The sequence below is a fragment of the Eschrichtius robustus genome, chromosome 6 (assembly GCF_028021215.1).
Source record: "Eschrichtius robustus isolate mEscRob2 chromosome 6, mEscRob2.pri, whole genome shotgun sequence".
NCBI lineage: Eukaryota > Metazoa > Chordata > Mammalia > Artiodactyla > Eschrichtiidae > Eschrichtius > Eschrichtius robustus.
The window spans coordinates 18,253,098-18,276,051 of NC_090829.1; the positions used below are offsets into that span (position 1 = coordinate 18,253,098).

General features: G+C 38.3%; 1 protein-coding gene across 1 annotated transcript in view; it reads right to left on the minus strand.

The window, feature by feature from the left end:
- Positions 1–22,954, minus strand: part of STAG1 (STAG1 cohesin complex component) — a 426,258-nt gene that overhangs the window by 102,102 nt on the left and 301,202 nt on the right. Inside the window, exon 10 of the mRNA XM_068545965.1 lies at positions 21,781–21,904. Within this exon, the coding sequence (XP_068402066.1) occupies positions 21,781–21,904 (124 nt within the window). The remainder of the gene's footprint in view (positions 1–21,780; positions 21,905–22,954) is intronic.

Consider the following 22,954-nt stretch of genomic DNA (forward strand, 5'->3'; position numbering starts at 1 on the left):
GAGAGAAAATGACAGGCTAATTAATCACCAGTTTAAATCAACAACTGGCAACATTTAAAGAGATCCTTATCTCCTGCAGACAAAGAGCTGAACATATTGAAGACCAGACCCAGAACTCAATTTTAAGGGTGGCAGAATTTAAGGGACTTTGCATCCCAGGCAAGTCTATGCCAAAATCAGGGCCATATAGGAAAGAAGTGCAAGTTCAAAGAACAACTGGTGGATGTAGCTGAGAACCTTCAACTCCAAGTTTCCCATGAACTTGTGGGTCTGCAAATAAGTCTCATGTTAGAGGGTAGCATGCCCCCCCTCCACCCACCCCTCCCCTCGAATATATGGAAACCTCAAGCGAAGCAAGTACCTTAAGGACAATGCTAGTAGCCCTCCTCATGCTCTATACTAACCTTCCCTTGTAGCTCCAAGCTAAGGTCAAATTTCAGCATAGCCCAAATGGGGAAGTACTGGGTCTGCTAAAGGAGGAGAAGGATTATATGCTATAGGTGTTGCAGGAATGGGCCAACTTGAACCAGTAAGAACCAAAAGAGTGTCTGCTGAGGGTACTGGACTGGGGAATGGGAATATCAAACAGGATACGGGAGAGTTTTTGGATATAGGGCACTCTCCCTTGCCTCAGGATTTAAGGCCCATGGAAATGGCCTAACACATTGCTGGATGACTCCTGGAAAAAGCAACGGTGCATATTAATGAAATAAGAGATCCGAGAATCATTGTGGCAGACTGTGAAGAAAGGCATTTAAAACACAGTGAAGTAAGCATGCCATAAAGGATCTGTTGTATAAACTCAGAAGACCTACTAGTTGAGTATGTTCCTCAGGAGGGCCCAGAGAATATTGTTTACCAAGGCAATAAAGAAAAGACTGGTGATGGGGGCACAGGCATTGCTGAGAAACTCCATAACAGCTGTATTCTGTAGGCTAGAGCTGGCAATAGGAGATACTCAAACAGAATTTGGCTTCCAGTACAATGAAGATGATGAGATCACAGAATAGCAGAAAGAAGGTAGCATCACCTAACTAGTACATGCAAGGTGGGCATAATAATTATAATGGGCAGCAATGTTGAAGAGCAGCCCATGGGGACCTACGGAGATGGCTCACAAGATATGGTCTTCCTGGAGGCAAGATGTGGAAAGCCAACAAAAATATTATGTATCTATAATCACAAGAGATCAACAACAGATAAGCAAAAGACTAAAGATAGCTGACCCAAAGTAAAATCATAACCCCAGATGTAAGACAGCATGTAAGAAGTTTCCTTACTTGTAGCTCTAAATTTAAAAACAAGGCCAGAAAAGATGAAATTACTCTATCCATTCAAGTTCACACAGCAAATTATAGGTAGAACAAAGACATCAGTCGAGTTTTATCTACACCTTGTCCAATGATGTCTCCCAATCAACTACTTCTCCTCCCAAATCTTGGTTCTTTAATGTACCAAATCTTGGTACATTACAGGGACTTCATTAAATAACTTAATAATAACATCTAACAATAACTTAGATGAAAAATCCACTTGAATTTTTGTTAATTTCTCTATTTGGGGGCTCTACTATACTCTGAAGGTATTTCTACTACAAAACCTAAATGTTTTGTTGTTTTCCTATTACACAAAATCTTATTCAGATCTGAATGCTATTTAACACAGTGCCTAACCCATAGCTGCTGCTCAATAAATATTTTTTGAATGAATAACTATATAATATAAAAATAAGAAAACAAACAAACAAAAAGAAACACAGAAAAATAAAATAATTTGTTGAGGGAGGGAGCTGGGCATATTTGTCAGAGACACTAACCTATCAGCACTTTTGCAAAATTATTTTTGAAAAAAATGTTAAGAGCTACAAAAAGTATTGTGTAGCATAATGGTATCATTTCATAATGAGTTGTATTTTAAAGGGACAATTTTCATGCTTCTAGGAGAAAATGCTGATTGTTATTAAAATGCCTATGTATAATGTGTACACCACAATGGGAATAAATGAACCAAATTCAGGTGGCCTGTCAAGGAGTAGATGTGTTTGTATGTGGTGGGGTGAAGGGAGTACAGAGAAGATAGTCTTTGTTGTTATATTTTGACAATTGTATTGAGACATACTTGACATGCGAAGAACTTCACGTTTGCTTGATGCATTTGGACACATGCATACATGCATGGTACTATTAAAATCAAGGCAACAAACATACTCATCACTTCCAAAAGTTTCCTTTTAACACCTCCCCCCCTTTTTCATTTGGTAAGAAGAGAAGTCTTGAGAGGGACACTGTTATGTACTATTAGGAAAGAGAGTCTTGTTCATGTAGTCTTTAGACCTCCACTTGGCTCCATAAGAACAGGCCTTAGCCTTGGAACACTGCCTTACCAAGAGATACAGTTGCCAACAAAAAACACCATGGCATGGTAGAATGAAAGGGCTAGGCAGCTGGCTCTGGGGGTGGGGTGGTGGTGATGTGCTGGCCTCCCTCTGGCCATATGGGGATAAATAGGGATATTGATAATATCTCTGTTAACAGGGAAAAGCTGGTGCAATGCATGAGGGTGGAAATGTGAAATGGGTCCTAAAAAGTGTAGGGAAACAATAATCTGGGCTCTTGGTCACCTTTGCGCTCCCATTTCACCCCCCAACTCTCAAGGTGTCTTAAGGGTCACAAATGATGTCTGAGAGAAGTAAAGGGGTCCCATGCAGGAAACTTTACCTGATCCAGGTGGCTTACAGGCCTCAAATAAAACCTGTTTCACTCAATGCAAAACTACCTACGGCATTGCTGAAAACAAAGTGTTGAAATGAAGTTCTTCTTTGAAAGTGAAATATGGAAACTGAAGGACGGATATGAACAGGAGCCAGGGGTGTCTCATGCAGCCTGGTTGGTGTATCTGTTTGATGAAGGGGCACTGCAGACTTTAACTGTCTAGGGCTGAATAACACAGTTAGGGATGGGGCCAAGGTCTCTGGGTCCCTGTTGGGGACCAGAGGCCCTATGCCTCTGTCAAGATAGAAGGGGAAAGGGGAGAGGGGAGCCAAACTTTTATGGGGCCTTTGGATACTGGTGCCCAAATGACAGGTCCCCATAGAGGTAGAATTAAAATAGTAGGTCTGGGAAGAATGTAGTTACCCATGGAAGACAAGTCCACATGTATTTGTGGATGAGACTCTTTGGACCATTTCAGGTACTGATGATCCTGGTTCCTACTATTGAATACGTAATAGGCATTAACATTTTGGCTGTGTACGGTACTGAAAACCACCATTGCCTCAAGCGGTATGTACCACAACAAGGACAAATTCAAGCATAATGGGCTAGCTGCATTCGTAGCCTGCTCCAGAGCTGGCCAAATCATGGAGCGTTGTTCAACAAAAATACTATATCTACGGTGGGGAAAAGGACATCGTTCTGTTAATTCGAGACAACACAAGCAGCCCAATCAGGCCAGTAAGGAAGGCCTCCAGAGTTTGGAGGTTGACAGATTACCAAAGGATAAATGTAGAAGTTTCAGCTTTTGCCCTAGCAGTTTCTGATATTATCACCATCACTGAGACAGTGCAACCCATATGGAAAACAAGTATGCTGTTGACTGATCTGGGTAATGCCTTTTACTTGATCCCTCTGCAGAATGAGGTCACAACCAATTTTTGTTCACACCGAACAGCCTACAATATACTTTTACTGTACTCCTGCAGGGATACCTGAATTCTTCTGTAATATGCTACCAGAGGGCAGGGCTTGATCTTCAATAAGCTCAAGTGCTACAGAAATTTTAGTCATCCCTTATATTAACGACACGGCTACAATGCTAATGTCATGGTGGCTACAGTGCTGCACTTAGTCACTGACAGAATGATTAGTACCAATGTGACTATAATCCAGATAAAGTCCACGCCCTAGGTACAGCAGGTGCAATTCCTAAGGCCCAAGATGCAAAGATGACATTATGGCATGGTTTACTGACAGCTCTGTGAAACTAAAGGCAGATGAGGTCTGCTGGGTTGCAGCTACCATCTGAACCAGTAAATGGCCATCTTTTGACTATCAGGTGTGGGCATTCCAATAGGTCAAGCTCTGCACTGTGGTAATGGCAGTGCAGGCCACCTCTACTACCATTCCTTGATACATTTTTCACCAACAAATGGGCCGTTGCCAATGACTTAGCCATCTGGTCAGGCAAATGGCAACTAAAAGACTGGACTATTAATGGATCCCCCATATGGGGAAAAGAACTATGGCAGCAGCTTGCTCCCTGGGAAGAAAAAAACATATGTCACTTATGTAGATACTCGTGGCAAAGGACCTTTTCTTTATTTTTAAATTTTTATTGAAGTAAAATTGGTTTATAATTATTACTTTCAGGTGTACAATATACTGATTCAGCATTTTATAGATTTATCCACCATTTAAAGTTATAAAATATTGGCTCTATTTCCTATGTTGTACAGTACATCCTTATAACTTATTTATTTTATACATAGTACTTTGTACCTCTTAATCCCCACCCCTATCCTGGACCTCCCCACAGGTAACCACTAGTTTGTTCCCTATATCTGTAAGTCTGTTTGTTTTGTTATATTCATTCATTTCATTTTTTAGATATAACATATAAGGTGAAAATGCAGAATTTGTCTTTCTCTGTCTGACTTATTTCACTAAGCATAATACCCTCCAGGTCCATCCGTGTTGTTGCAAATGGCAAAATATCATTCTATTATATGGTTGAGTAATCTTCCATTGTATGTATGTATGTGTGTGTGTATATATATATATATATATATATATACACACACACATACAATGTATATACACCAAATCTTCTGTATCCATTCATCTGTTGATGAACACTTAGGTTTCTTCCATATCTTGGCTATTGTAGATAATGCTGTTACGAACACTGGAATGCACATATCTTTTCAAATTAGTGTTTTCATTTTCTTTTGACATAAAACTAGGAGTAGAATTGCTACATCACATGGTAGTTCTATTTTTAGTTTTTTGAGAAACCTTCATACCGTTTTTCATAGTGACTGTACCGATTTACATTCCCACCAACAGTGTATAAGGGTTTCATTTTCTCCACATCCTTGACAACATTTGCTACTTGTGGTATTTTTGATGACATCCATTTTGACAGGCGTGAGGTGATATCTCACTGTGGTTTTGATTTGCATTTCTATGGTGATTAGCAATGTTGAGCATCCTTTCATGTGCTTGTTTGCCATCTGTATGCCTTCTTTGGAAAAATGCATACAAACAGCTCATGCAGCTCAATATCCAAAAAACAAACAACCCAGTCACAAAATGGGTGGAAGATGTAAATAGACATTTCTCCAAAGAAAACATACAGAGGGCTAAAAAGCACATGAAAAGATAGTCTGCCCATGCTCTTCTGCCCATTTTAAAATCAGGTTGTTTGGTTTTTTGATATTGAGTTGTATGAGCTGTTTATATATTTTGGATATTAACCCCTTATCTGCCATATCATTTGCAAATATTTTCTCCCATTCAGTAGGTTGTCTTTTCATTCTGTTGATGGTTTCCTTTGCTTAAAAGATTTGCAAAAGCTTTTAAGTTTAATTAGGTCCCATTTGTTTATTTTTGCTTTTGTTTCCTTTGCCTTAGGAGACAGATCCAAAAAAATACTGCTACAATTTATGTCAAAGAGTGTCCTGCCTGCCTGTGTTTTCGTCTAGGAGTTTTATGGTTTCAGGTCTTACATTTGGGTCTTTAACCAATTTTGAGTTTATTTTTGTATATGGTGTGAAAAAATGTTCTAATTTCATTCTTTTACATGTAGCTGTCCAGTTTTCCCAAACCACTTATTGAAGAGACTGTATCTTCTCCATTGTATAGTGTTGCCTCCTTTGTTGTAGATTGACTATATGTGCATGGGCTTATTTTTGGACTCTCTATTCTGTCCCATTGATCTATGTGTCTGGTTTTGTGCTAGTACCATACTGTTTTGATTACTGTAGCTTTGTAGTGTAGTCTGAAGTCAGGAGGCATGATACCTCCAGCTTTGTTCTTTTTTCTAAAGATTGCTTTGGCTATTCAGGGTCTTCTGTGATTCCATATATGTTTTAGGATTATTTGTTCTAGTTATGTGATAAATGTCATGGGTATTTTGATAGGGAATGCAATCTGAAGATTGTTTTGGGTAGTATAGCCATTTAAACAATATTAATTTTTCCAATCCAAGTACAAGGGATATCTTTTCATTTTTTTGTATCATCTTCAGTTATCTTCATCAATGTTTTATAGTTTTCAGAGTATAGGTCTTCCATCTTGCTTAAGCTTATTCCTAGGTATCTTATTCTTTTTAATGCAATTTAAAAAAGTTTTTATTCGAGTACAGTTGATTTACAATGTTGTGTTAGTTTCAGGTGTAGAACAAAGTGAATGTTATACATAAACATATATCCACTCTGTTTTTAGATTCTTTTCTCATATAGTCCGTTATAGAGTATTGAATATAGTTCCCTGTACTATACAGTAGGTCATTATTAGTTATCTATTTTATATATAGTAGTGTGTATATGTCAATCCCAGTCTTCCAATTTATCCCTCCCCCCGCTTACCCCCTGGTAACCATAAGTTTATTTTCTACATCTGTAACTCTATTTCTGTTTTGTAGGTAAGCTCATTTGTACCCTTTTTTAGAGTCCACATATAAATTATATCATATGATACTTGTCTTTCTCTGTCTGACTTACTTCACTCAGTATGGCAATCTCTAGGTCCGTTGCTGCAAATGGCATTATTTTGTTCTTTTTTATGGCTGAGTAATATTCCATTGTATATATGTACCACATCTTCTTTATCCATTCCTCTGTCGATGGACATTTAGGTTGCTTCCATGTCCTGATTACTGTAAATAGTGCTGCAATGAACACTGGGGTGCATGTATCTTTTCAAATTATGGTTTTCTCTGGATATATGCCCAGTAGTGGGATTGCTGGATCATATGGTAGCTCTATTTTTAGTTTTTTAAGGAACCTTCATACTGTTCTCCACAGTGGATGTACCAGTTTACATTCCCACCAACAGTGTAGGAGGGTTCCCTTTTCTCCCTCTCCAGAATTTATTGTTTGTAGATTTTTTGATGATGGACATTCTGACCAGTGTGAGGTGATACCTCACTGTAGTTTTGATTGCATTTCTCTATTAGTGATTTTGACTATCTTTTCATGTGCTTTTTAGCCCTCTGTATGTTTTCTTTGGAGAAATATCTATTTACATCTTCCTTCCATTTTGTGACTGGGTTGTTTGTTTTTTGGATATTGAGCTGCATGAGCTGTTTGTATATTTTGGAGATTAATCCCTTGTCGGTTGTTTTGTTTGCAAATATTTTCTCCCATTCTGAGGGTTGTCTTTTCATCTTGTTTACGGTTTTGCACAGCCTTTGCTGTGCAAAAGCTTTTAAGTTTAATTAGGTCCCATTTGTTTATTTTTGTTTTTATTTTCATTACTCTAGGAGGCGGATCGAAAAAGATGTTGCTGTGATTTATGTCAAAGAGTGTTCTGCCTGTTTTCCTCTAAGAGATTTATAGTATCTAATTTCATTCGTTTACATGTAGCTGTCCAGTTTTCCCAGCACCACTTATCGAAGAGATTGTCTTTTCTCCATTGTATATCCTTGCCTCCTTTGTCATAGATTAGGTGACCACAGGTGCATGGGTTTATCTCTGGACTTTCTACTCTGTTCCATTTGATGCAATTTTAAATGGGATTGTTTTTTTGCTTTCTCTTTCTGATAGTTCATTTCTAGTATATAGAAAAGCAACAGATTCCTGTATATTAATCTTGTGTCCTGCAACTTTATTTAATTCATTTATTAGTTCTAATAGTATAATGGTGGACTTCTAGGGTTTTCTATATATAGTATCATGTTATCTGCAAACAGTGACAGTTTTACTTCTTCCTTTCCAATTTAGATGTCTTTTATTTCTTTTTCTTCTCTGATTGCCATGGCTAGGACTTCCAATACTATGTTAAATGGAAGTGGCAAGAGTGAGCATTCTTGTCTTGTTTCTGATTTTAAAGGAAAAGCTTTCAGCTTTTCACCGTCGAGCATGATGTCAGCTGTGGGTTTGTCATAAATGGCCTTTATTATGTTTACATATGCTTCCTTGATATCAACTTTGATTAGAGTGTTTATCATGAACAGGTGTTGAAATTTGTCAAATGCCTTTTCTATGTCTATTGAAATGATGATGTGGTTGTAGTCTCCATTTTGTTAATGTGGTGTATTACATTGACTGATCTGTGGATATTAAACCATCCTTGTATCCCTATAGTAAATCCCAGTTGATCATGGTGTATGATCCTTTTTATATATTGTTGAATTAGGTTTGCTAATATTTTGTTGAGAATTTCTGCATGTATATTCATCAGAGATATTGGTCTGTAATTTTCTTTTTTTTTGTAATATCTTCATCTGGTTTTGGTATCAGGGTAATGGTGGCCTCGTGGAATGAATTCGGAAGTGTTCTTCTATTTTTTGGAATAGTTTGAGGATAGATAGTAGATCTTCTTTACATGTTTGGTAGAATTCCTCTGTGAAGCCATGAGGTCTTGGACTTTTATTTGCTGGGAGTTTTTTTTATTACTAATTCAATTTCACTACTAGTGACTGGTCTGCTCAGATTACTTCTTCCAGATTCAGTCTTGGAAAAGTGTACATTTCTAGAAATTTACTCATTTTTTTCTAGGTTTCCAATTTGTTGGCATATAACCGTTCATAATATTCTCTTATGACGTTTTTGTATCTCTGTAATATCGGTTGTAATTTCTTCTCTTTCTTTTCTTATTTTGTTTATTTGGGTTCTCTTTTTTTCTTAAGGAGCCTAGCTAAAGGCTTATCAATTTTGTTTATGCTTGCAAAAAACTAGCTCTTGATTTCATTGATCTTTTCTATTGTCTTTTTGGGGGGGGGTCTCTATTTTTATATTTCCTCTCTGATCTTTATTATTTCCTTCCTCCTGCTGACTTTGGGCTTTGTTCTAACTCCTTCAGATGGTAGGTTAGGTTGTTTATTTGAGATTTTTCTTGTTTCTTGTAGGCCTGTATCACTATAAACTTCCCTCTGAGAGCTGCATTTCTGCATCCCATAGATTTTGGCAAGTTGTATTTTTATTTTCATTTGTCTTGAGGTATTTTCTGATTTCCTCTTTAATTTCTTCATTGACTTGTTTTGTTCTTTTTTTAGTAGCATGTTTTTGTGAAGGACCACATGCTTGTGTTTGCAAAGGAACTTTTAAAATAAAAACATAAATGGAACTCGTGTCAATCAAGTTTGTGCCCCGTGGGCTGCAACAATTGCCTGGTGGGTACATCTATGGAAAAAGGAGTCCACTTCAGATGCAAAAATGGGCCAGAGCCCAAGAGATAACCCAGAAGTCTAAGGATGTAGTACAATCTTGTGATTCTTGTCAGTATACTCAAATCATCCAGAGAGAAGAACTGGGACATATTAACCAAGGACTGGGACTCGCCTGGATCTGGCAGATTGTTCACATCAAACCCCTGACCACCAGCCACAGGCAAAGATGATGCCTCACTACCATAACACCTAGTCAGGCTATTGTATAGCTACTCCAGTCTGGCACGTGGATGCTGAAACTACCATAGCTATCCTTGAATAAAACTTATGTCATATTTTTGGATACCCCATGGGACTTCACTCTGACCAAGGAACATCCTTCACTGCCCAAGCAAGACAACAATGGGCACACTCTCAGGGACTACGGCTACTAAACACTCCAGTGCAAGGAAAACAGGCACTGCAACACACGTTGGGAAATACTGAGTTTGGTTGTGGTGGAAGTGGCCTAGGCAGCCATGTGCTTAGGCTGTGCCTGCAAAATCACAATCTCAACATGTCATTCTTTCTTCTTCTTTTTTCCCATTGGAGTGTACGTCTTTGGGGTGATCTGCAGTTCTGCCTACCACTGTACCCCAGACAGGGCCCCTTGACTCTAGTCTGGATGTGATACTTACCTTGGGGAACCTCCCTCCTATGGGATACCACAAAGGTGGGAGATGAAATCAAGGAGTATCAGGGTGCTAGCTAGGGTCCTTCTAGTAGTGCTGGGCACACTGACCCTTTCAATCAGGTGGGTGACGTTAACAGACATGTCAAGTTTGTGCAGTCCTTCCCTAGACTGGCCAACTGAGGCCAAAAATTTTGTGCCAAGCCACAAAGGCACTGGGTGCCCACAGAGGAGGTAACATCAGGCTTGAGTTGCAATACCAGGGCAGCTAGTATCACAAGCAGTAGACCAGAGTAGCTCTGGCCTGAGAAGATTCATGAAGTGGGAGAGGAGTAGAAACATTAATCTTTCCTCTTCTCATTCCTACAGAATCATCTGCTGTGCCTGTTACAACAACAGCCATAGTCAGAGGAGGCAAACTTAAACAATGCTGGGATTTGTCATCACAGAATGAATTCCTTCTCGTTCCACATTCCCACTGTAATGGCCTGGCTGACACAAAACTGCTCAGAACTTCAAGTTGTCAATGGGTCAAATAGCTGGGTCACTCCTTTGATACAGGCCCAGATGCAGGCATGCTCTGGAGTCCCTTACTTTAATATTTCCTATGATGTGACAGAAAAAAACCCCTGTACAAGAATGCTTATTACTGATCTACACTAACATTTTGGACTTGGATGCCCAGTATGTAACTTTTCTCTCCCTGCAACCATATGGTAAAAGCAAGCCAAGTCTGTATATAACTGGACTAGCCAGCATTATCAGAACAAAATCCCTGACATGTGTCCCCTGCACCCCTCTGGGTTATGTATTTCTCTGTGGACCCCAATGGGCAATAGAATGTCTGCCTCCAGGGGATTGCTGCCTCAGAGTTCTAAGGCTGACTGTCCATGTCAGCAACTGCAGAGAGGGCTGAAAAGGACCCCTTCTGCTGACGTACTACAAAGTGGCTCACAGTATCCTCCTGGGAAAACAAACTAACCACTGGTTTCATTCTGCTATCCAAATTCTAATACTGGGAATAGGTATGCAGGCCCTAGAAAAAGATGTACAGCCTGTCCCCAACCATGGCACAAATAGCTAACACTACTGCCCAAGCCATCCAAGCCAATGAGACTCACTGAACTCACTAGTCAAGGTGGTGATGGATAAGTAAATAGCCCTCAATTACCTGCTGGCAGAACAAGGTGGTGTTTGTGTTATTGTCAGCATTTCTTACTGTGTATACGTCAACAATTTGGGGAAGTTGAAAACTGAGCTGATGAACATCCATGCTCAGGAGAGATGGTTATCAGCTGTACATGCGCAGTCTCCCCAAACTCACAATTTGACCTCTTTAGCTGGCTTAATCCACGTTGAAGACCACCCTCTAGGGAGGCTTGACTGTCTTCCTGGGTCTGGCTCTCCTAACAGGCCTGGTAAAGTGCTGTTTCCTAATGACAGGGAGGCTCTATGAGCACTCCATATCCAAACAGATTGTTCTGGGACCCTGGTGAACCCAATTCCGCCTTCAAGTTTGGGGTGGGTGATTTGACATGCTTTATCTACCATGTCAGTGGTCGAGCAGGGGTGAGGGGTAGACTGTTGGGAAAGGCAGTCTCCTGTACACAGTGTTTTGACCCACACTTGGCTGCACAGGAAGAGGCCTTGGGTCTGGAATACTTCCTTATCAAGTGATAAGAGTCTTCATGGACTGTGCTGGGTTTATCACTTTGTGTGGGAATATCATTCCCGTTTTAGACTCAATGTGTCTTCTTTTGTTCTGCTTAAGTGTGTGCATCATATGGCACCTGGCCAACCCCACTATTAAATCTGTCCCCTGAGAGGACAGAATAGGATCCTTAGTTCTGTGGCACAAGAGGGGTGCATGCAGGGCAACTGCTCTGTGTTGACTGCTGGACCATGGGGGACTGACACTACTGAAGCTAATCTTGCTCTGTCCCTTCTCCATGTGAGTAAAGCATTGTTCCATCCAATGCTTGACTGTGTTGTGTTTTCCTTGGTGATCAGTATGCAGTGGGCAAAGAATTTGAACTTCTACTTCTAGTGATAGGCAACAGATGTCATTTGCTTGACATATACAGAGCTAAAAGGTTTTTGGTAAACTTAAGAGAAACAGAATATGGGATGAGTGAACACAAAGATGAGGAAATGAAATGGACTAACTGAAAATAAATCCCACCCAAGCACTCAGAGATTTTGATATAAGCAATCAAGCATTTGCAAGAAAGTAGAAGAACTGTACACATAAGCTAAAAGCAAAGAACAGTACAGTCGTATTTACAAACTGGAAAGGACAAAGAAAGGTAATCTAGTGTCATGAGCATAAATACAAAAAGAGAGTAAGATACTTAGTGCAGAGCACAGAGATTACTAAAGCTGTATTTAAATTAGACCTATTGTGTGTCACCCTCAATGTCAGAACTAAAACCAGTGGGTAGGAATTTAGAAGTAAGTTTTGGTCAACAGAAAGATAAACTGAATTTCTAATAACTCCTTTAGCTGTTAGAGCTAACAGCTGTCTGTCTTTCTAATGACCAAAATTTAATACTTTAGAACTTACACAAATTGGCAGTATGAAAAATGTTTGTCTTATTATAGGAGGGTAGACTAGGTTATAACCTCTAATAGTCTAAAATCAAGACAGAAAGAATATCAAATCATTATGTTACATACTTTAAACTAACACAATGTTTAATGTCAATTATATCTCAACAAAAATGGAAAAATGCAATTGATAATTAAAATGTAATTTTTAAAAAAATGAGAAGAAATTTTATCAGCCCATTTGAAAATGCACAGGATGAGTCTGAAGACAGAGGCTACAGCCTATACAATGAACACTTTCAACCAGATGATTAAAAGGAGAGAAAGGAAATTACTTTAGTCTTCAGAGTAAAAAAGTACAAGGTGATCAGAAAGGGAATGACAAAAAGGAAAGCTTAGAAATAAATATTTAATACACTCTTTTCTAAGTAAAGCAATTGGAGTTCACAGGAGAAGTTTATAAAATCATTCTATCGAAAACACTACTCCTTAAATCATTTTATCAACAATGTATAAGAGAAACCTACCTCTTCCTTTATCTGGACAGAGGATTTCTACAGACACACACAGTTTAGCGATTTGTTTTAAATTGATGTTTGTTTATTTTTTGATAAGCCACATCAAATCGGTGTTTTCCCCAGAATTTGTGGACATACATAAGTTCTGTTAAAACTGGTAATTGTTACTGTTATTGAAATTCAGTAGAATACTCTATTAGGGAGGTGAGGAGAGGAGGAAAACTGGTATGGTAGTAGTAGGGAATAAAAATGAAAGACTTTAAACTTATTCCTACTAAAAAGCTTGTCTGCTTGGATTTAGTAGTGTGGATATGCCTGCACGAGGGCACAAGGTGTAATTCTAATATCTCTCACACCAGTAAAATGTAACTGGATGCATCTGAGATGAGGCTTAGATGTAAAGGTCCCCAGTACCACATGAGGATTGGAAAAAGAAAACAAAATCGAGTTTGGGATTTATTACTATAGACAAAAGAATCTGAATTGCTAGGGAAAATAAATATTCAGGAAAAAATTCACTAGGTACATACTAACTGGATTTTCCTTCAAATGAGGTGGGAAATAAGAATCCCTTTTAATCCTCAATTAAAAATTAGTCACTGAAACTGACCAACCAACTTATGATGATCTCCCTACACCCTGAACTCTCTTTTATAGCAAAAATGGCCTATAAAATTCCCTTGGGAACTTTCATTATAATTTATGTAATTTTGTGGTTTTCTTTGATAATACTTAGCACACTACCATTTAAAAAATAAATGCTCGGGGAACCGGATCAACATGGCGGAGGAGTAGGACGTGGACCTCACCTTCTCCCCACAGATACATCAAAAATACATCTACGTGTGGAATGACTCTCACAGAACGTCTACTGAATGCTGGCTGAAGACTTCAGACTTCCAAAAGGGCAAGAAAATCTCCATGTAACTGGGCAGGGCAAAAGAAAAAGAGACAGAAAGGAATCGGGAATGGACCTGCACCTCTGGGAGGGAGCTGTGAAAAAGGAAAGGTTTCCGCACACTGGGAAGTCCCCTCAGTCCCTCTGTCCATTGGCGGGGACAGAGGGGTAGCTTCAGAGCCTTGGAGGAGAGCACAGTAACAGGTGTGTGGAGGGCAAAGCAGAGACAGACCTGCACAGGTCGATGCTGACCGGCACTCCCCAGCCTGAGACGCTTGTCTGCTTGCCCGCTGGGGCAGGTGGGGGCTGGGTACTGAGGCTCGGGCTTTGGAGGTCAGACCCCGGGGAGAGGACTGGGGTTGGCTGTGTGAACACAGCCTGAGGGGGTTAGGGTACAGGGCGCCACAACTGAGGGAGTCTGGGAAGAAGCCTGGGCCCACCAGAGGCAAGGGACCATTGTTGGGGGGCATGAGAGGAGAGGGGTGGGCCCGCCATAGGAGCTTCTTTCTCTGCATGCTCACAGGCAGCATGGCACTGCCTATATGAGCTCCAGGGGCGGGCGTGAGCCATGGCTGACATCTTGGACTCCAGAGGCAGGTGCGGAACGCTGCCATTGCTGCTGCCACTGCCAAGGATCCTGTGAGCAGGGGTGCAGATCACTGCCCTCACCTTCCCAGGAGCCAGCATGGCCCACCACTGCAGAGGGTCCCATGAACTGGGACCAACTTCCCCAGGAGTGTACACAGCCAACCACTGCTGATGAGGGCTCTGCAACCTGGTGCCAACCACTGCCCCCACCTCCACAGGGTGCGCAACACACCGCTGCCGCCTAGGGTCCCAAGATCTAGGGCCAACTTCCCCAGGGACACATGACATACTGCCGCCATTGTGGAGAAACCTGCGACCAGGAGCCAACTGTTGCCCCCGCCTCCCTGGGAGTGTGCACCTGCACAACCCGATCAAGGGGATAACAGCCAGCACACGCTAAGAAAAAGACAGCAAGCATCCAAACCAAAAACAGCACTCATGTCAAAAAAATATTGAACCCACACAAGCTACACAGGGATTCTCCTGCTTATAAATAGCCCTCCAAGACCACAGTAGATAATTGTTTCTCCTGAACTCACAGAGTAAGAGAAATAGAAGCAAAATGAAAAAGCAGAGGAACCACTCTCAGTTAAAAGACCAAAAAAATTCCCCTGCAGGAACAAGGAAAAAGACCTCCTCAGTCTAATAGACACCGAGTTAAAAAAGGAGGTAATGAAAATACTGAAGGAATTAAGAAAGGCTATCAACAGAAAGGCAGATTACTGTAAAAAGAAACTTGAAACTACAAGGAGGAGCCAAGAAAAGTTAGAAAATTCATTTGCTGAGACGAAAGCTGAGCTCAAGTCAATGAACAGCAGAATGAATAATGCAGAAGAAAGAATAACTGACCTGGAAGATAGACTAATGGAAATTACCCAATCAAAACAGAAGACAGAAAGCCAAATGAAAAAAAAAAATGAAAGCAATATAAGAGACCTATGGGATAATATAAAGCAGGCCAATCTATGCATAATAGGGATTCCAGAAGGAGAATAAAGAGAAAAGGGGATTGAAGATGTATTTGAAGAAATTATGGCTGAAAATTTCCCAAACTAAAAAAAAGGAAACAGATATCCAGATACAGGAAGCACAGAGGGTCCCAAAGAAGATGAAGCCAAACAGACCTACACCAAGACATATTATAATAAAAATGGCAGAAGTTAAAGATAAAGAGAGGATTCTAAAGGCAGCAAGAGAAAAACCAAGAGTTCTTTACAAGGGAACCCCCATAAGACTATCAGCTGATTTCTCTACAGAAACACTGCAGGCCAGAAGGGCATACAAAATATATTCAAAGTCTTGAAAGAGAAAAATCTGCAACCTAGAATACTCTACTCAGCAAGATTATCATGTAGAATAGGAGGAGAAATACAGAATTTCTCAGACAAGCAAAAATTGAAAGAAAACAGCAATACTAAACTTATCCTGAAAGAAATATTGAAAGGTCATCTCTAAATAGAAAAGAAGCAGCAAGAAGAAATAGGAAGGAGGAAATCACAAGTGGAAAGTAAATCACTTAAATTAGCCAGTATACAGATCAAAAAGAAAAAAAAAACAACCTTATTTGTGAAAGCAATGATAAACACAAGGAACAGCACGGGATAAACATGAAGATGTAAAAAGGGACATGAAAATCATAAAATGTGGGGAAGGAGAGTAAGGAAATGCAGATTCTTTTTCTTTTTTTAAAATGTGTTTGAGCCTATATGACTACCAGTCTAAAGCAAGCATATATAGGAAGGGGTTAACATACTTGAAAAACAGGGCAACCACAAATGAAAAACATACAATAAATTCACAAAAACCTAAGCATAAAATAAAAGGAAATCATGAAACCACAAAAAGAAAAACAGAAAAAGAAAGGAACAAAGAAGAAACAAAGAATCAACTGGAAAACAAGGTTTTAAATGGCAATAAATATATACATATCAGTAATCACCTTAACTGTCAATGGACTGAATGCTCCAATCAAAAGACATAGAGTGGCAGACTGGATAGAAAAAACAAGAGTCTACAATATGCTGCCTACAAGAGACTCACCTTAGGGCAAAGGATACACATAGATTGAAAAAGAGGGGATGGTAAAAGATATTTCATGCAAACGGAAATGACAAGAAAGCAGGAGTTGCAATACTCATATCAGACAAAACAGACTTTAAAGCAAAGGTTATAAAGAAAGATAAAGAAGGACACTACATAATGATAAAAGAATCAATAAAAGAAGATGATTTTATACTTATCAACATATATGTATCTAATATAGGATATGTATCTAATATAGGATATGCACCTAATATAGCACCCCCGATACATAAAACAAATACTAACAGACATAAAGGGAGAAATTGATGGAATACAATAGTAGGAGACTTTAACACCCCACTCACATCAATGGACAGGTCTTCCAGACAGAGAATAAACAAGGTAACAGAGGTCCTAAATGATACAACAGTTAAGACTTAATTGATAGTTTCAGGATACTACATCCAAAAACAACAACAACAACACCCCACAAAAAACAGAATATACATTCTTTTTGAGTGCACATAGAACATTCTCTAGGGCTGACCACATCCTAGGGCACAAAACTAACCTCAACAAATTTAAGAGTACAGAAATTATTTTAAGCATCGTCTCTGACCACAATGTCATGAAATTAGAAATCAACCACAGGAAAAGAAATGAGAAGAGAACAATTAGCTGAAGACTGAATAACATGCTACTAAAAAACCAATGGGTCAATGAGGAAATCAAAAAGGAAATTAAAATATACCTTGAGACAAACAACGAAAACACAACCATATAAAATCTATGGGACACAGCAAAAGCAGTTCTTAGAGGGAAGTTTATAGTGATATAGGCCTTCATCAAAAAACAAGAAAAATCTCAAGTAAACAACCTAACCTATCACCTAAAAGAATTAGAAAAAGAAGAACAAACAAAACCTAAAGTCAGCAGAAGGAAGGAAATAATAAAGATCAGGGAGGAAATAAATAAAATAGAGATTAAAAAAAAAGGAAAAAATCAACAAAACCAAGAGCTGGTTCTTTGAAAGGGTAAACAAAATTGACAAACCTCTAGCCAGGCTCACCAAGAAGGAAAAGAGAGAGAACCCAAATAAACAAAATGAGAAATGAAAAGGAAGAAATCTCAACTGATACCGCAGAAATACAAAAAACATAAGAGAATACTATGAACCATTATATGCTAACAAATTTGACAACTTAGAAGAAATGGATAACTTTCTAGACACATACAGACCACCAAAACTGAATCAATAAGAAACAGATAATTTGAACAGATCAATCACTAGAAGTGAAATAGAATCTGTAATAAAAATACTTCCTACAAACAGAAGTCCAGGACCAGATGGCTTCACAGGTGAATTCTACCAAACATACAAAGAACTTACACTGATTCTTCTCAAACCCTTCCAAAAGACTGAAGAGGAGGTAACACTCCCAAAGACATTCTATGAAGCCACCATCACCCTGATACCAAAAGTAGACAAAGACACCACCAAAAAAGAAAATTACAGGCCAATATCTTTGATGAATATAGATGCAAAAATCCTCAGCAAAATATTAGCAAAAAGAATCCAACAACACATAAAAAAGATCATACACTATGACCAAGTGGGATTCATCCCAGGTTCACAAGGATGGTTCAATATATGCAAATCAATCAGTGCAATACACCACATTAACAAAAGAAAAGTCAAAAACCATATGATCATCTCAACAGATGCAGAAAAAGCATTTGACAAAATTCAACTTCCACTCATGATAAAAACTCTTACCAAAGTGGGAATAGAGGGAACATATCTCAACATAATTAAAGCCATTTATGAGAAACCCACAGCCAATATAATAATCAAGGATGAAAAGCTGAAAGCCTTCCCACTAAAATCTGGAACAAGACAAGGATGCCCACTCTCACCATTTCTTTTCAACATAGTATTGGAATTCCTAGCCACAGCAATCAGACAAGAAAAAGAAATAAAAGGTATCCAAATTGGAAGGGAAGAGGTAAAATTGTCACTATATGCAGATGACATGATACTATATACAGAAAACCCTAAGGACTCCACACAAAACTACTAGATCTAACAAATAAATTCAGCAAAGTAGCAGGATAGAAGATTAACATTCAGAAATCAGTTGCATTCCTTTACACTAACAACGAAATATCAGAAAGGGAATGTAAACACCTTTTAAAATTGCACCCAAAAAAAAAAAAATCTAGGAATAAACCTGACCAAGGAGGTGAAAGACTTATATGCTGAGAACTATAAAACATTAATAAAGGAAATAAAAGAGGATTCAAAGAAATGGAAAGATATCCCATGCTCTTGAATTGGAAGAATTAACATTGTTAAAATGGCAATACTACCCAAAGCATTCTACAGATTTAATGCCATCCTTATCAAATTACCCATGACATTTTTCACAAAACTAGAACAAATAATCCAAAAATTTATATGGAACCATAAAAGACCCAGAAGTGCTAGAGCCATCCTGAGGGAAAAAAACAAAGGCATAACTCCCCAGACTTCAGACAATGCTACAAAGCTACAGTAATCAAAACAGTGTGCTACTGGTACAAAAACAGGCATACGGATCAATGGAACAGAATAGAGAGCCCAGAAATAAACCACACACCTATGGTCAATTAATCTTTGACAAAGGAGGTAAGAATATACAAGGGGAAAAAGACAGTTTCTTCAGCAAATGGTGCTGGGAAAGTTGGACAGCTGATGTAAATCAATGAAGTTAGAACACACCCTCACACCATGCACAAAAATAAACTCAAAATGGCTTAAAGACTTAAACATAAGACAACATACCATAAAACTCCTAGAAGAGAGCATAGGCAAAACATCCTCTGACATAAATTGTACCAATGTTTTCTTAGGTCAGACTCCCAAGGCAATAGAAATAAAAACAAAAATAAACAAATGGGACCTAATCAAACTTGCAAGCTTTTGCACAGCAAAGGAAACCATAAAAAAAAAAAAAAAAGAAAGACCTACGGAATGGGAGAAAATATTTGCAAATGATGCAACAGACAAGGCTCAATCTCCAAAATATACAAAAAACTCATGCAACTCATCAACAAAAAAACAAATAACCCAACTGAAAAATGGGCAGAATACCTTAATAGACATTTCTCCAAAGAAGACATACAGATGGCCAATAGGCACATGAAAAGATTATTAGACAAATGCAAATCAAAACTACACTGAGGTACCACCTCACACCAGTCAGAATGGCCATCATTAAAAAGTCTACAAATAAATGCTGGAGAGGATGTGGAGAAAAGGGAACTCCTACACTGTTGGTGGGAATGTAAGCTGGTACAACCACTATGGAGAACAGTATGCAGGTTACTCAGAAAACTAAAAACAGATTTACCACATGATCCAGCAATCCTCCTCCTGGGAATATACCTGGACAACTATAATTCAAAAGATACATGCACCCCTATGTCCATAGCAGCACTGTTCACAATAGCCAAAACATGGAAACAACTTAAATGTCCATCGACAGAGAAATGGATAAAGAGGATGTAGTAAATATATACAATGGAATACTATTCAGCCACAAAAAGAACAAAATAATACCATTTGCAGCAACATGGATGCAACTAGAGAGTGCCATACTAAGTGAAGTCAGAAAGAGAAAGACAAATATATGATACCACTTACATGTGGAATCTAAAATATGGCACAAATGAACCTATCTACAAAACAGAAACAGACTCAAGTTGGGCAGGGAGAAGGATGGACTGGGAGTTTGGGATTGGTAGATGCAAACTATTACATTTAGAATGGATAAACAACAAGGTTCTAAGGTATTACACAGGGAACTATATTGAATATCCTGTGATAAACCATAATAGAAAATATAAAAAAAGAATGTATATATGTGTATAACTGAGTCACTTTACTGTACAGCAGAGATTGGCACAGCACTGTAAATCAACTATACATCAAAAAAAAATTTTTTTAAATGCCAAACCTATAAAAAAAATAAATTGCTCTGAGCTCTCTAAAAAATCAATCAATCAATCAATAAGTAAAAAATGTTCCACAGGCTAATAATGGTAATATATAGAAAATAAGTCTTAGACTATTACCAAAATTACTGTAAAAGTCTAAGAATATAATTGCATTTTAAAAGATAATATAAAAAAAAGATAAAATGTCTTCTAATAGTTATGATACTTTTAACAATTCGAATAATGGAATATAACATCTTTCAAAAGAAATCATTGTTAAGATTTCTTTTTTGTGTGTGAAAACCTGGCAATTCAAGTTACAGAATGTCAGGTCATTCACTATAAAAATTCCAGCAATTTATCATTCCTATCCTTGGTTATTTAAGGATTACATACTCAGGACTTAATAATGTGAGATTCCTTTTAAGTCAGAGCCTTTTCTAAGAGAGTGGAAGTAGAGACAGATTTTAAGACCAGATATCCTAGAATCCAACAAATCTATTCAACTCTGCTAAAACATTCTACTATGATATGACCTTAGAGAATTCAAAATAATAAAGCTTATTTAGTTTCTATATATTAAGAGAAACAAGAAATCACTTTTGATTCCAAACTAGTAAAAAGATTATAATTAGCTTCTTGAGATACTACATTCTCTTAAAATTTAGATGTACCAGGTTGTCAACCTTGGTTTAAGAAAGCATTACAGGGGCTTCCCTGGTGGCGCAGTGGTTGAGAATCTGCCTGCCAATGCAGGGGACACGGGTTCGAGCCCTGGTCTGGGAAGATCCCACATGCCACGGAGCAACTGGGCCCGTGAGCCACAACTACTGAGCCTGCGCGTCTGGAGCCTGTGCTCCGCAACAAGAGAGGCCGCGATAATGAGGCCCGCGCACCACGATGAAGAGTGGCCCCCACTCGCCGCAACTAGAGAAAGCCCTCGCACAGAAACGAAGACCCAACACAGCCAAAAATAAATTAATTAATCAATTAAAAAAAAAAAAAAAAGAAAGCATTACAACTAAGTAAGACACGGTTTTCACACATATGCTGATGTCTCAAGTTTCATCATGGCCACAAGTAAACAGTATTCAGCTGTATCATCTTAAATTTCCATATTATTATAACTCTTGAGAAAAACCAACCAATGCCATCTTAATTCCTAGCTTTCCAGTATTAATATTAGGACAAGCACATCTTCTATGAAAGTCGAGAACAGAGTAACTTACCCTGTCATGAAGAGTCCAGCCAACATATTTTAGGTAACTGTCATTTAGGAAGGCATCACTATACATTTTCATCCATACTCCAATTTCTTCAATACAAATGGCTCTAATCTCAGCAATAGCATCACTAGAGAAGGAATAAAAGAGACAAACCTCTGATTAATATCCAAAGCTAGAAAGTACTTCCTACTCATTCTCAGCAAGCAATAGATATCAATATTATCCAAATACTGTTTTTATATCTGCACTCTCAAAGGTCTCCAACTTGAATATCTTCTATTTTTTATATGGCTTCTATAAAATAAAAACCACCAATACCAAACTGAAAAAAAAAATGCTTCTGGAAATCATCTTATTTTGACTCAACTGCTCTATCTTCAGTGGACTAGGAAATGACATTTGGAGCTTTCTGAAAGCCTCACAATTATTATGGGATCAATAAACATGTTAAAACTTCTGAGGAACCAGAGTATCAACATCCAAATACAGAATAATGGAGAACTCAAAACGTGTTTCTCTAAATAACCGTGACTCTTTCTAAGCTAGTACACATCTAAAGAATTAAAAGAAAATAATTTTCATGAACAAAAAATTAGTATCTATGAGGCAAAATTGTAGCAGCCTGTATTATTTGAAAATGTATAGTAGTTTACAAAACCAAGACCTTGAAGTAACTGCACAGGGAAGAAGAATAATTCACATTTAGTCACAACAGAACAATCCTGGTGACCACACTATGAAGTGGTAGCAGAACGAACCTCAAAAGTCAGGTCTCTGGCTCTGTGCCCAGAGAGCTTTTCACCTCACCATAAGCATCTACTACAACCCTCCTGGAATGACTTCTACTCTAAAATCTGTGAACCATGAACAAATACAGTGTTAGTATTTTTACCTTATCTTTCAACAGGCTAATAACTCTGGCTAAAAAAACCCCATATTATACAATTAAAATAAATCCTAACTTTCTTTTGTAGATCAATCTTAAAGGTTTCTGAGTTACCATACATGAATACTTTTTAATTCTCCAATTTACACAAGGCAATCATCTGTCAAGGAGCTTTCCTTAGTTTCTCTTTCATGATAAAATGAGTGCTAGTATTCTAATATTTAATTCTCTGCTCTAATAAATCTTAGTTCCTTCTAAGTCCATGTCATTGCTTAAAGAATAAAAATGTGA